Source organism: Melanerpes formicivorus, unplaced genomic scaffold, assembly GCF_026170545.1.
Source record: "Melanerpes formicivorus ecotype bairdi unplaced genomic scaffold, bMelFor1.0.p_v2 SCAF_1, whole genome shotgun sequence".
Classification (NCBI taxonomy): Eukaryota; Metazoa; Chordata; class Aves; order Piciformes; family Picidae; genus Melanerpes; species Melanerpes formicivorus.
The window spans coordinates 38,363,266-38,376,827 of NW_027142353.1; the positions used below are offsets into that span (position 1 = coordinate 38,363,266).

At 40.2% G+C, this 13,562-nt stretch overlaps 1 protein-coding gene across 6 annotated transcripts in view; it reads left to right on the top strand.

Moving 5' to 3' along the window:
• Positions 1–13,562, top strand: part of PICALM (phosphatidylinositol binding clathrin assembly protein) — an 86,983-nt gene that overhangs the window by 54,407 nt on the left and 19,014 nt on the right. For 3 of the 6 annotated variants that reach the window (XM_068140237.1, XM_068140249.1, XM_068140260.1), the window contains exons 13-18: positions 4,167–4,316; positions 5,701–5,784; positions 6,136–6,216; positions 8,805–8,912; positions 12,959–13,090; positions 13,179–13,209. In XM_068140237.1, coding sequence (XP_067996338.1) covers positions 4,167–4,316; positions 5,701–5,784; positions 6,136–6,216; positions 8,805–8,912; positions 12,959–13,090; positions 13,179–13,209 — 586 coding nt within the window. The remainder of the gene's footprint in view (positions 1–4,166; positions 4,317–5,700; positions 5,785–6,135; positions 6,217–8,804; positions 8,913–12,958; positions 13,091–13,178; positions 13,210–13,562) is intronic. The other 3 variants (XM_068140280.1, XM_068140287.1, XM_068140270.1) reach the window with 2 other exon arrangements.

Genomic DNA, 13,562 nt, shown 5'->3' on the forward strand with positions numbered 1-13,562 from the left:
ATTTACGGGTCATAATAGAGCAGAACTTGGATGAGGCCTGAAAGGAGACAGTTGTGACAATTATGCACAGAAGGCAAGATAAGTCAGTCAGCTATTGAAAGCAAAAGGCACCTCTTAATACACTTCTGCTGTATTTCATTTAACTACAAAGACAAATGAGCAAAAAGATGCATTTGGAGCCCTTTAAATGAAGAGACAAAATTTATCAGGAAGTCCTCTCTCTGAGATTTACTTCAGAACACTTAAATTGTCATCCTGCCCAATTGCTGTGATGGACTGAATGACATGTTAGTTTATCTTACTGATAAAGGCAAGCCCTTAAACCAAGGAGGCAAGCAAGAGCATTTTAGAAAGTCATGAATTTTACTGGTAGATTAGTTTGAATATTAGAGCATTTAGTCATTTACTCTAAGCTGATTTTCTCTTTGTAGTGTTGCAGATTACTTCTGATACATGTAACACACTGCCTGCTTGCACTGTTGGTGTGGTAGTGTGAAGGTTTAATCCTACCACGTAACCTGTCACAGTTGGTTATACTCGTGAAGGATTAAAAATCTCTTACAAAGATGTTTCTTTTTAGTTTTCTACATAAATAAGACTTCACAGAATATTAAACTCCTGAACTACATGGCTATTGTCAGATTACTTTTTTAAATTGATCAGTAAGGTGATTGCACAAATGCTCTTAAGATGTAAAAAAATGGGAGTTGCTGCTTCAGGGAGTTTGTAGGCACTGAAATAATCCTGTGCTGAAATTTTACTTCGCTATCTTGTTATGAGCTATAACTTTACCTGAATATCTTTCCACCTATCTGGATATCATCATAATAAGCAGTGTATATACTTGACTTTCCTATTTACCTTCTGCTTTGTACTTTGCATTTTGTATGCCTCCCCATTTGTAAGGAAGTAACACAATTTTGAGTGGCAGAAGCAATACTAGTATATGTGGTAGCTTCAAAAATAAGTAGTTTAGTTGTCCTTTAATTTTGCTGAGCAGAGGATTTTTGAGAGAAATGCAGTGAGGCACATATTGAGTTAGACACAGATTTCAGTGTTTAATAGGCTTAGAGTTTAGAAGTGGAGAGAAATGTTGTGGCTCATCTTGTTCATTTACTGGAAAACATCTTTTATTTCAGCTTGTCATATTTGTTTCATGGGTGAGCAATGAAAGAGGAAATTATCTTCCACTCCGAGGTCACATCACAATGTAGTATTTCTTTATTAACCTGGAAATTGAGCCTGAAAGTCTGTGTTCAGTGTTGTTAGTCCTGCTACAAGTCTTCACTAAGTCACTGATATGTCTGCTTACTATTGACACATTTCTAAAGACTTCTGAGGTTTAATTAACTGTGAAGATTTCAGATTGTCTGCTAAAACTTGAGGCTAAAATTCTGAGATCACTATTTTTTGTTACCTTTCGTGGAGTAAAACCCAACCCAACACATAAGACTTTTCAGCTTTACAGACAGGAACACTCATTTCACATAGATTAGGTTAGATAAGAATTGCTTTCTGAATTTTACAGATGGGGAAATGTGAGCAATTCACTGACTTGTCTGAAGTCATACAGCAAGTCAGTGGCAGAGCCAAGAGTGGAACCTGTGCACTAAACATTGCACAGCATCCTTCTCTTAGGTAATTTTTTGACATGACAATGTATGTGTATAGTGACTTTGAGTACCCATCCAGATAAAGTTGCAGTGGACTAAATTCAGTTAAGTTTTATGCAGCAGCTCTTACATGTGTAATAAAAAGATAATTTGTTACATTCCTATTATATTTGGCTTGCTGCCTTTTGTATTGTTCTTCAAAAAATGTTGGGCTAACAATGTTAAAACCCCTGGGGAATGGCTGCTGTAATTTTATGTTTTCAGTTTACTTCTTTCAAACTGTAAGAGATGCTACTGAAAACCCTTTGTTCTCTCAGGTAAAATACTTCTACCTTTAAGTTACCCAACTAGAAGTTTGCTAAATTCAAATGCTCTTTGAAATGCACCTGAATCATTAATGCCTAATGATAGCCTGAAGGTGCAGAGTAATTTCATTGATACAAACAGATGCCATGTGTATTCAGGGATGAAATTGGACTTTAGAAACATTGAGTTGCTGCTGTCAGGAGAGACAGCAGTTCTTAAAATCTGAATATGCAAGCATATAAATGACCCAAACCAAATTGATTTTCAGTTAACTTTGTCACCAGCATTGGCAAGTTTGAGACTCGGACAAGATTGAACACACTGGCTAGAATTAGAATGAGGGAGGTGAGCAGAGAGTCTGAGAACAGATTGCATTTCTCAGAAAATCGCAATCTAGAGGTGTATTGCTTTATCTTACTAGTCAAAACACATGAAACTCCACAACCAACCTTGTGGTTTTGGAATAGAAAGTAGTATGTAGTGGGTTTTTTTTGTTGATTATGTGTGTAAAATAGTTCCAGTAGGCAGTAGTTTCAAGCAAATATGGTTAAAAAACTTTTATGTTTTTCAGCTGTTCTCATATTCTTTTATCTGAGCTTTTTGTTGGGATTGTTTGGAGACCTTGCCAGCAGTGTCTGGTGTGTTTGCCAGCTATCAATTTGTACCTAAATTTCAGAAACTAAACAAATGTATCAGTGTGGAAATAATCAGTTTGACCTGTTTGGATGTTTTTTCCAATTATAAGGAGAACCAATAGAATCAGAAGAATGTGAAGCAGCAGCAGAAAAAGGAAGCAGGAGCTGATTAAAGGATACTCTGACCTAGTTTATTGTCAGATCTGTTTGTTCTGCAGCTTCTAGAATAGCATTCAGAGCAGACAACAGTTTGAAGCAGTACCTGGAAGCAAGGACTTGGTTTCAGCTGATTGGCATGTCCACAGAGGCATTAATAATATTATTCTCTAAAATGCACATAAAACAATACAGATATTTTATTGCTGTTACATATTGCAAATACTACATTAGCTTATTCTGCTTATTTATGCAGTGTCTGATACTGTCATTTTGTTGATTGAATGATTTACAACAAAGCTTTATAAGGTATTTCACTCATTCTTGTAACATAGCCAAGCAATTTGTGAGAGAAGTCAGATCCTACTGAATAAGATACCTTGAACTTGCTGGAAATCAAAACATTTACTAAATCTGCAAAGAATAATGGAGTTAGTCTTATTTTTCTTTAAGACTCGCATGTGATCAGAATCTATATGTTATCAATCTGTGATAAACTAGACTAGATGCAACTTTTGGTGATCTCACCAATGGGTTGTTTTCACCAAGGATTCACATGCTTTGAAGCCAGACAGCTAAACCACAGCTACTTCTGTCGGCAAGCATTGTAGCTGCCTTTTGTGTCCTGTTTATCTGTTGGATCCTGAAGTTACAGGAGTATTTTAGCAAGGGAATTGTATCCACCCTCAGGAGGCCTCAAAACACTCCTATATGCCTTGGGAAGTGACTCACATAGATTGATGTTTCCTTCATTCCTCAGTATTGTCCAACAGCTTTGTAATGTGGAACATTTTCTATGTCACTGCTCACTGGCAGGTGTCCTCACAGCAGGTTTTTCCTTTCTTGGGGTTAATGGCTACAAGCTTGTCCCAGGTAGTAAGGAAAAAGCTGTAGTCCTGTATGCTGCCTTGGTGTATTCATAGCTCTTGAAAATTTCATGATGCTCAGTAGCTACAACAATCCATAAACACAGGCTGAAGCAGTGCAAGTGCCTCTTTGTTCTTTTGGGTTTTAAAGCAGCCCTCAGGGTGCTTGCGTCAAATCCTCCCTTAGCTCCTGTTGTTGTCTTATGCTAGGAGGCACTTTCTGCTCCAGAGAATTTGTCAAGTGCCAGGATGCACCTGAGTGAAGCATCAAGTGATTGTGGTTACAGGGCAATAACATATTAATTTTGAGTATAAAACACATTCAGGAAGAAGCACACTTTAATACTGTCTTGGATTTATAATTTAAAAAAACAAGTAAAAGTGTAGGTATTTTTCTTGAGCAGAGAAGAGGTAATCCTGGAGAAATTGAAAATTGAGCAGTTATCTAAGTTGTCCCAAGTTTAGAGATGGCAGGAAAAACCCTGTACTTCCTGGACCCTTCTTAACTCTACTCTGCTGTATCTAGGAAGCAGCATGTAACTAAATCCATCTTCCTTTTCTTCTTTCTCTTGCTCTCTGGAATTGAACAGATCCTTTTTCTGCTACTGTTGATAGTGTTGATGATGCCATTCCAAATCTAAATCCTTTCCTAACAAAAACTAATGATGCTGCTCATCTGTCTGTGTCTTCTGATGTGTCTACTTTCACCAGTAGGACACCCACACATGAAATGTTTATTGGTAAAGTACTATTTTCAACTAATTTCCTATTTCCTAAAATAATTAACATTCCAGTTTCTAAAGTATATTTGTGGGACCTTTCAGAAAGTAAACCTGGTGATTTGGGGCTGATTTTGTACTGTTACAACCTGATTTAGTAATTGTGCCATCATGATGGTGTTGAAATCCATGCTTGCCTACCTGGATGGGGTTCTACCTGATATAAAAGAAATTAGTTAAGGCAGTCATTTGAGTTTTACACAGTCTCTTATGCTTAGGAATTTTAGGGTAAAATATGTATGCCTGAGAATTAAAACAAAATGCTGCTACTTTGTTCCTCATATTGAAATGTTCTTTTTAAACACAGGAGCTTAATCTAACTTTTTTTGGTAGTTGATTTCCCACACTCTCCCACCTTTGTGTTTGCATGACCAAAACTGGTAAAGCCATGCATGTTCTGGTTCATGCTCTATTCAACCTATTTACCTGTTGGGCAATAAACTAATGACTCACCTTTTTACAACTGTTGAAATCTTGGAGGTGATGGAGCATGACTGTCATATTAGAAATCCTTTTAACATTTCTGGTGGTGCAGCTACATAGTAATTTGATTACTTTTCAATATGAAGGATTCCGTTAGCCTTCATAAACTAAAAATCAATTAATTACACATCGATTCTGTTCTTAAACTAAGCTTAAAGACAATTGCGCTGTACCACCAGTGCTTTCTTTTTGCACATTCAACCCCTCTAGAGTTGATCCCAGAAGAATCCAGACTTTTAGAGCAAAGGGGTCTTTGATATCTCTGATGGTTAATGGAGATAAAATAAAGGGATATCATCAGGGATACATCATCTCTGCTTTGTCATCTTAAGTAGTTTCCTAGATTGTCTTTTGATAGGGGAGAGTAAAAGCAGCTGAAATCAAGCACAACAGCTCCTGTTGTGAACTTGAGAGATCCCAGGGAGAGAACTGGGCAATAATCTTGCCTACGCTTCAAATCACTCTTTTCACACTTCCAAAAAAATATATATGGTTCGTGTGAATGTAGAATGCTCATCTGAAATAGTGGGGTTTAGTAGGACTGTTACTCAGTCAAATCAGCTTTCTCATTCTAGTTTGTTCTGTAGTCATACAAAACGCTGTTAGTGCAGGGTTGTTACCAAGGAGCCAGATGGATTTTTTGTGGCATTTGTTGATCTGTGATCAAATGACAGCCCTGAAGCTGCTGGAGAAGGATGGCATTGGTGCATTATACTCCTGCCCAATATCTCCTTCTTTGTAGATACACCTAGAACCAAGGGGTGACTTCCTGAGAGACTGATACATGAAATGGAGATGCAGTTTTAGCTATAGCACAAACAAGGCGACTGTGGATTTAAAATAACTCTTTCTGATTCTTTAGATCATTACAATCCATTTACTGCACTAAACCCCTTTGTGGCAACCAAATACAAATCTGCTATTGGGCTGTACCCTTATACTTCAGGTATAAGAAAAATGCCTTGAAACTTTTACACTCATTTCTTCCAAGGGTGTAAAACATGGCATTTGCTTGGGAAAACAAAATTAAAATAATATTTAGAGTAGTATAGCTGTAACTTTGTGCTTTCCTCTTCTGTGTTGTAGATGATGTAAACTTGTTTCGTATTGTGTGTCTGGTGTGTATTGATTTCATTCCACTGGTTTGATGTTATTAGAGTATATGTGGCTTTAGAAACTGACCTGAAAATGTGTTTTTTTTTTTAATACCAGATAAACAGTGTCTCTTGGTTCTCTTTCTGTAACTCTGCCTCTTCTCCTTTCTTGGCTTTCTCTCTTGTGTGATATGCCTTATCAGACTCTTTTTGTGGTCCTCAAGCTTACCCTAATGCTTCTCATTTCTGCAATGAGCCTTCTTCTGTAGCTGGTCTATTTGGAGGTAGGTAATGGGCTACAGCCTTACCACAGACACAGAAATCTGAGTGTGTTTTGTGCCTAGAACTAGTAGGTATGCTGTTGACTACAGAAGTGTGGTGTTACAGCAGCTCCAACTTCTATTCATGTGCTTGTGCTACACACGCTGTCACAAATAGTATGTGTTCTCCCTGTTTGTGCTGAACTAAGGCTTATTTAATCTAACCATGAAATCAGTGTCTCTCCATTTCAGGATCTCTTTTAGTTTATATGTTGTACATACCACACAAGATTTGCATGTTAAAAGTATCTTCTCATCTTAAGTCTACCTCATTGCTTGTAAGATAAAGGAATTGGGATGTTCCTGCTGCTTACGGCATTTTTTTGTTGATATATTACTCTTAAACACTGCACTAAACTAGTACAAAGCTTTGCCACAGGACACGAAATAGGTAATCTGATACATTAAATAACTGGGGAATTGTTTGTGCAGCTGTGTAATGTCTGTATAGTAACCCAGTTCTGGTGCTGGCTCTGGCATCCTATTGTGAGTTATTCAACAGGCTGTGCTCTGTGACAGATGATTAACTGTCTAAACCAGATTGAACAGGGAATGCTAACATTGTTAGTATGCAGAGTTTCGGAATACCTTCAGTAAGTGGTTTGTGGAGGAGTTAGTTCTTAAAGCACCATGAAATTACATTTTGGTTTGGTGTCTTTGAATAGAAATCAGAGTAATTTAAGCAACTGTTAAATATTACCTATGACTCTGTTCCTTTGTTCCATATCCAAAACATGAGATGATTAGTCAAGTCTCTTTTATTTATTCCCTGAAGGAACTCCATGAAAAATACTGACCTTTCAAAACATCCATGTTAGACAAAATGCCCTGGGCTGGTGGTTGATACCAGGAGTAGGATTTAATCTTTTTCAGAGGCTAACTCAAAGGATTCCTATTGTCTTCTAGCTTGCCTCATCTTGTTAGCTTCATGCAGCTTGAAACTACTTAAAAGGTGAGAGCACAAAACTCAGATTGTTTCACTTAAGGCCATTTTCTGAAGGAAAGTGAGCTATTGTAAGTCAAGTTTTCTATCAGTCCAGGCACAGTTTTAAGAGTTGCAGGACATCCCATCAAAGGAATTGCTATCCACACTTCAGAGTCTCTGAAATGGATTGTTACAACTTGACAGTACACTTGTCATAAAGATACTGACTTTGGTTTGCTGTTTATTTACTCCCAGGCTTTTCCCACATTACTGCTTCCCATGTTTTGCTGTGTGCTATTTTCTTGGATTTGTTTTGACTGAAAAGGACATTCTTTAAATTCTTAGAGATGAGTGATTTTGAGTTACAAATTTTATGTTCCTTTAAGACAAATAGGAAGGAACAGGTAATCCAAATATCTGTAAATCTTTGGTTCAAGGAGAGCATCCTGTAGTTACTAAATATGAGGTGAAATGTGACTTATTTCAGGAAAACAGTAGGATTGAAGTGAGGTGCTGTCATGGTAAGCTAAACAAGAGAAGTAAGAGTAACTTGGTGAGTTATTTCAGCTCCCTGATGCTCTGCTGCTGAAAGATTTCTGATAATTTTTAAAAATGTTTTACTTTTTTTTTTTTTTTTTCTTCATATCATTAAAATTTTGGTTAGAACCCAGAAGCAGTAGTTTTCAAGATGGCATTTCATAGTTTTGGTGCCCTTCATAGAAAGTAATAATTAGCTGTAATTGCCGTACTATTGTATCAAGACGATGTAGATGCACATGTGTGTGATCACATATAACATTATAAAATACAATTTTAGACACACATCAATATTCACTGCCATATTGCTGAACATCATATGCAATGCTTTATGCTTCTGCAAAGTTTCAGTGTTGGGAAAAAAAGTGTATTTGGATAACAATGTTTTACAGATACATAGGAGACAAATGGACTGAGTTCAGATAGGCATGGGAGCTGAAACTTGGCTTTAAGTTGGCTTTAATTCCCTGTATTTTGACATAATTAGTAGAAATTTACTGCAAAACATGGTTGACCTGCAAAGTGTGTGTCCAAAAATAATATAAGTGCTATAAAAATTATTACTATGAAGAGTATCTAATTCAAGGCATTACTAGCTAGGCACCTTGGGATGGTTTGCATCTTAGTCCAGTTGCATCTGAGAACTGCTCAATCAAATATAAAGCATGGTGAGAATAATCTTCAGGACAGATAATCTTGAAACAGATCCTGCATCCAGCCAGCCTCTTTTCTTGGAGAAGCTTGGTGATTATTTCCTCAATTTGATTGTGTTTGGTAAAAGAGTAAGGAACATCTGAATAGTTAGTCCAGGGGGTTATCAGCTGGGGGAAGGAGGAATGTCTTCTATGGCCTGTCTATCCAGTTTTTGAGACAAAACCTTTCTTTGGAGGAGTCTCTCCAAATGAACTGCTTCTGGCTCTTTCTCTTACATGCTTCTTGGTGTCAGAGTGTAACCTGGACCTTTGATGTATTCCTAGTCTCTCTGCAGTATGTAAATAATCTACATATTTATTTGATTTGTCTTGCATAAAGAGGGTGGCTTCATGGGAAATACTGTACAAACTTTCAGATTCTTTCGTTTTCCCCACAGGGTTCACTCCGTCTCCTGTTGCTCAAGCACAGCCATCAGCTGGCCTTAATGTTGACTTTGAGTCTGTGTTTGGAAACAAATCTTCTAATGTTGTCCTAGATTCTGGTGGTAAGACACATCATTTATTTTAGTATGTCCTTTTTAACTGTTTTTTATCCTTGAGTTAGAAATCTCTTAATCTGTATTTACTCCCACTGTTGTGACATCATTCCAGATGAAGAAAAGCTGACTTTAAAAGGTCACTAGCAGCATTCTTCATCCAGTTTTTCTTTCCTTTCCACATGGTTTCTGTGTGCACCCTGCTGAAATATTTACCCTGATATCCTTCACTTAAATATTTTGCACATTAAAACTTCATGCTGTGAACAGCCTTTGTTTTTCCATGCTGTCAGCCAAAATTAAGTCTATTTGTAGAATAAAGTTGGAAGTGATAAAGTTGTAATTAATTTGAGATAACTGTGCAAAATATTTGTGGCCCTTCTTTGCCTATACATTACCTTTTCAATGATGAGATTGTTTTAGAAAATAATGGCAACAGAATTTTGGGTTCTTTGATCAAGGGGCAACTTTTACTGCACCTGACCTGCTGGACCTTGATGGGGTGAAATTATCTAGAAAGGGCAAGAGGCTACTAGCTTTGGAGTTGGCAGGGATTATTGGGACGGCTTTAAACTAGGTCTGAAGGGGGTGGGTGAGGAAACCAGTCTCTCCGGAGAGGAGAGAGTGGAGCATAAATTAGGGTTAATTGAGAAATCAACAGCCCATCTGAAGTGCATGTACACCAACACATGCAGTATGGATAACAAACAAGAGGAACTGGGAGTCTTGGTCCACCAGGAGGACTATGATATAGTTGCTATTACAGAAACATGGTGGGATAATTCACATAATTGGAGCACTGCACTGGGGGGTTACCAGCTCTTTAGGAGAGACAGTCAAGGGAGAAGAGGAGGAGGGGTGGCCCTGTATGTTAGGGAATCGCTAGATGCCGCAGAACTTGAGCTTGTGGATGAAAGGGTTGAGTGCCTGTGGGTTAAAATCAGAGACAGGCCTAACAAAACTGACATCCTGGTTGGAGTCTGTTATAGACCACCCAACCAGGATGAGGAGATGAGACAGCCTCCAGTTGCCTGTAGAATCTCAAGATCATCAGATCTTGTCCTTGTGGGCAACTTTAACCTGCCAGACATCTGCTGGGAACTTAATTCAGCAGAGAGGAGGCAGTCCAGAAGATTCCTGGAGCGAATGGAGGACTGCTTCCTGACACAGCTGTTAAGTGAGCCTACCAGGGGACAGGCTCTGCTTGACCTGCTGTTCTCCAATAGGGAAGGGCTGGTGGGAGACGTGACGATGGGAGGCTGCCTAGGGTGCAGTGACCACGAGATAGTGAAGTTTTCAATATGCAGGGAAATAAAGTGGGAGGAGCACTAACAGAACCCTCACTCTGGACTTCTGGAGGGCAAACCTCAACTTGTTCAAGCAGCTTATTTGGAAAGTACCCTGGGCAGCAGCCCTTAAGAACAAAGGGGTCCAGGATGGTTGAACCTACTTCAAACAGGAGCTCTTGAAGGCACAGGAACTGGCAGTTCCCATGTGCCAAAAGATGAGCTGGCAGGGAAGGTAGCTGACCTGGATGGGCAAGCAGCTCCTGAAGGAATTAAGGGAAAAAAAAGAGGATGTATCACCTTTGGAAAGGTGGGGAGGCAACTCATGATACATTTAAGGAAGTTGTTAGAACATGTAGGAGAAAAATTAGAGAGGCAGAAGCCCAGTTAGAGCTTAAGCTGGCCACCTCTGTGAAAGATAATAAAAAGCATTTTTATAAATACATTAATGCTAAAAAGAGGGCAAGAAGAACCTCCACTCCTTATTGGACCTGGAGGGAAACATTGTAACTAAAGATGAGGAAAAGGCTGAGGTTCTAACTACCTTCTTTGCCTCAATTTTCAACAATAAGGCAGGAGGACGCCAGGATAACTGGCCTCCTGAACTGGTAGATGGGGTCAGGGAGCAATGTAGTTCCCCTGAAATCCATGAGGAATTAGTTTGGGACTTGCTGAGCCACTTGGATGCTCACAAGTCCTTGGGCCTGGATGGGATCCATTCTAGGGTGCTGAGAAGGGTCGGATGGAGGAACCTGGAAACTACAGGCTTGTCAGCCTGACCTCAGTGCCAGGGAAGATTATGGAGCAGATCATCTTAGGGGCAATCACTGTGCACCTGAAGGATGGCCAAGGGATCAGGCCTAGCCAACATGGATTTAGGATGGGCAGATACTGATCTCCTTCTCTGATCAGGTGACCCACCTGGTGGATGTGGGGAGGCCTGTGGATGTAGTCTACCTGGACTTCAGCAAGGCCTTTGACACCGTCCCCCAAAGCAAACTGCTGGCCAAGCTGACAGCTTGTGGCTTGGACAGCAGCACTCTGTGCTGGGTTAGGAATTGGCTGGAGGGCTGAGCCCAGAGAGTGGTGGTGAATGGTGCCACATCCAGCTGGCAGCCAGTCACTAGTGGTGTCCCCCAGGGATCAGTGCTGGCCCCACCCTGTTTAATATCTTCATCGATGATCTGGATGAGGGGCTTGAGTCAGTTATCAGTAAATTTGCAGATGACACCAAGTTGGGAGTAGAATTTGACCAGTTAGAGGGTAGAGGGGCTCTCCAGAGGCACTTGACCAGCTGGATAGATAGGCAAAGTCCAACATGATGGCATTCAACAAGTCCAAGTGCTGGGTGCTGCACTTTGGCCACAACCACCCCATGCAACACTACAGGCTGGGGTCGGAGTGGCTGGAGAGCTGCCAAACAGAGAGGGACCTGGGGGTACTGATTGACAGCCATCTGAACACAAGCCAGCAGTGTGCCCAGGCAGCCAAGTAGGCCAATGGCATCCTGGCATGCATCAAGAATAGCGTGGCCAGCAAGAGCAGGGAAGTCATTGTACCCCTGTACTCAGCACTGGTTAGACCACACCTTGAGTACTGTGTCCAGTTCTGGGCCTCTCAATTTAGGGAGGACATTGAGACTCTTGAACATGTCCAGGGAAGGGCAACAAGGTTGGTGAGAGGTCTTGAGCACAAGCCCTACGGGGAGAGACTGAGGGAGCTGGGATTGTTTAGCCTGGAGAAGAGGAGGCTCAGGGGAGACCTTACTGCTCTCTACAACTGCCTTGAAAGGTGGTGTAGTGGGTTGAGAGAGAGAAGGCCTAGCTTTCCTTCCCCCGCAAAGAGGAAAAAAACCACAGCTAACTCAGTTGGGAGAGGGAAAGGAACAAATGAACGAACTGAGAAAAATTCTAGCTTCACTAAAACTTAAAGCTGCGTTCTACCAATGAAATTCGTTTAGACCTGTCTTTGTTTACAAAATATTCAGCCAGAGTGTCCCAGCACTGTCCCTTTCTTAAAGGCACAGCCTCAAATGGTCACAGGTGGTTGTAGCCAGGAGGGGATTGGTCTCTTCTCCCAGGCAACCCACACCAGAACATGAGGACACAGTCTCAAGCTGCACCAGGGGAAATTTAGGCTCGAGGTGAGGAGAAAGTTCTTCACAGAGAGATTTGTTAACCATTGGAATGGGCTGCCCAGGGAGGTGGTGGAGTCACCATCCCTGGAGGTGTTCAAGAGGGGATTGGATGTGGTACTTGGTGCCATGGTCTAGTAGGCATGAGGTCTTGGGTGACAGGTTCAACTTGGTGATCTTTGAGGTCTTTTCCAACTTTGTTGATTCTATGATAATGAATTGTCAAAGCATCCACAGTTGATGTGGATTGTAGCTCTGTCTGAGCTGCTGAAAAGTACAAACTTTCTCATCTTTTGACTTTGGGTTTGACATTGGATTCCTTTGGAGCAAACCAGTGACTCGTTGAAAGCAAAGGCTTGTGTGATCATTGTTCATTTTGTTTTACAGTTTGATTGCAGTCATTGTGAATCCATTCCCTGTAAAATTGATGTCATAAAGGTTAAACTAGTAAAGTGCAATCTCTCCAGTAACTCCTCTATCAGAGATGTGTTTTATCCTTCAACAGTGTGGCGTCATTAAGTTAAATTTTGTACTTCAGCCCTCGTGTTGAACTGGCTGTCTATTAAATAATACTGAATGTCATGACATTTGTGGGAGGCCTGGGATTCTAATGACTTGTTGTTTATTGCTCCAAGGCTTTGATGAACTAGGCGGTCTTCTAAAACCAACAGTGGCCTCTCAAAACCAGAGTCTTCCAGTTGCCAAAGTTCCACCTAACAAATTAGTGTCAGATGATCTGGATTCATCTTTAGCCAATCTTGTAGGCAGTAAGTATTGAACTACTAATGTAAATGCTTAATTTAATTCTTTTAAACCAGCAGAATTCCAATAGTATCTTTTTCTACTTTGTGACAGATTTGGGCATTGGCAATGGAACCACTAAAAAGTGAGTATGCTTCATCAAAAGTTGAGCATTTGGATTTTCTTGATAATAAATTTTTATGAAACTACAGGTTTAAACCTGGTTGTTTAACATAATGTTAACCTTCAGAGCATGTTTGGGAATGTACTTGCTTCTTCTACAAGCTATAACAAATTGTTGAGAACTGTTGGAAGGTGACAGTAGACAGTGTGGTAGTGACAGTGGGGACGGCAGGCAAGATGTCCTCCTGATTCATCTCAGGCTTTGTATATATTTTGGGAATGAGTTCACCAAAATGTTTTTGTCGTGGTAGGTAATCTTAACACACCTCCTACGTACTCTGTGATCTGAGGCTGTGCATTGTCATGCATGACCGA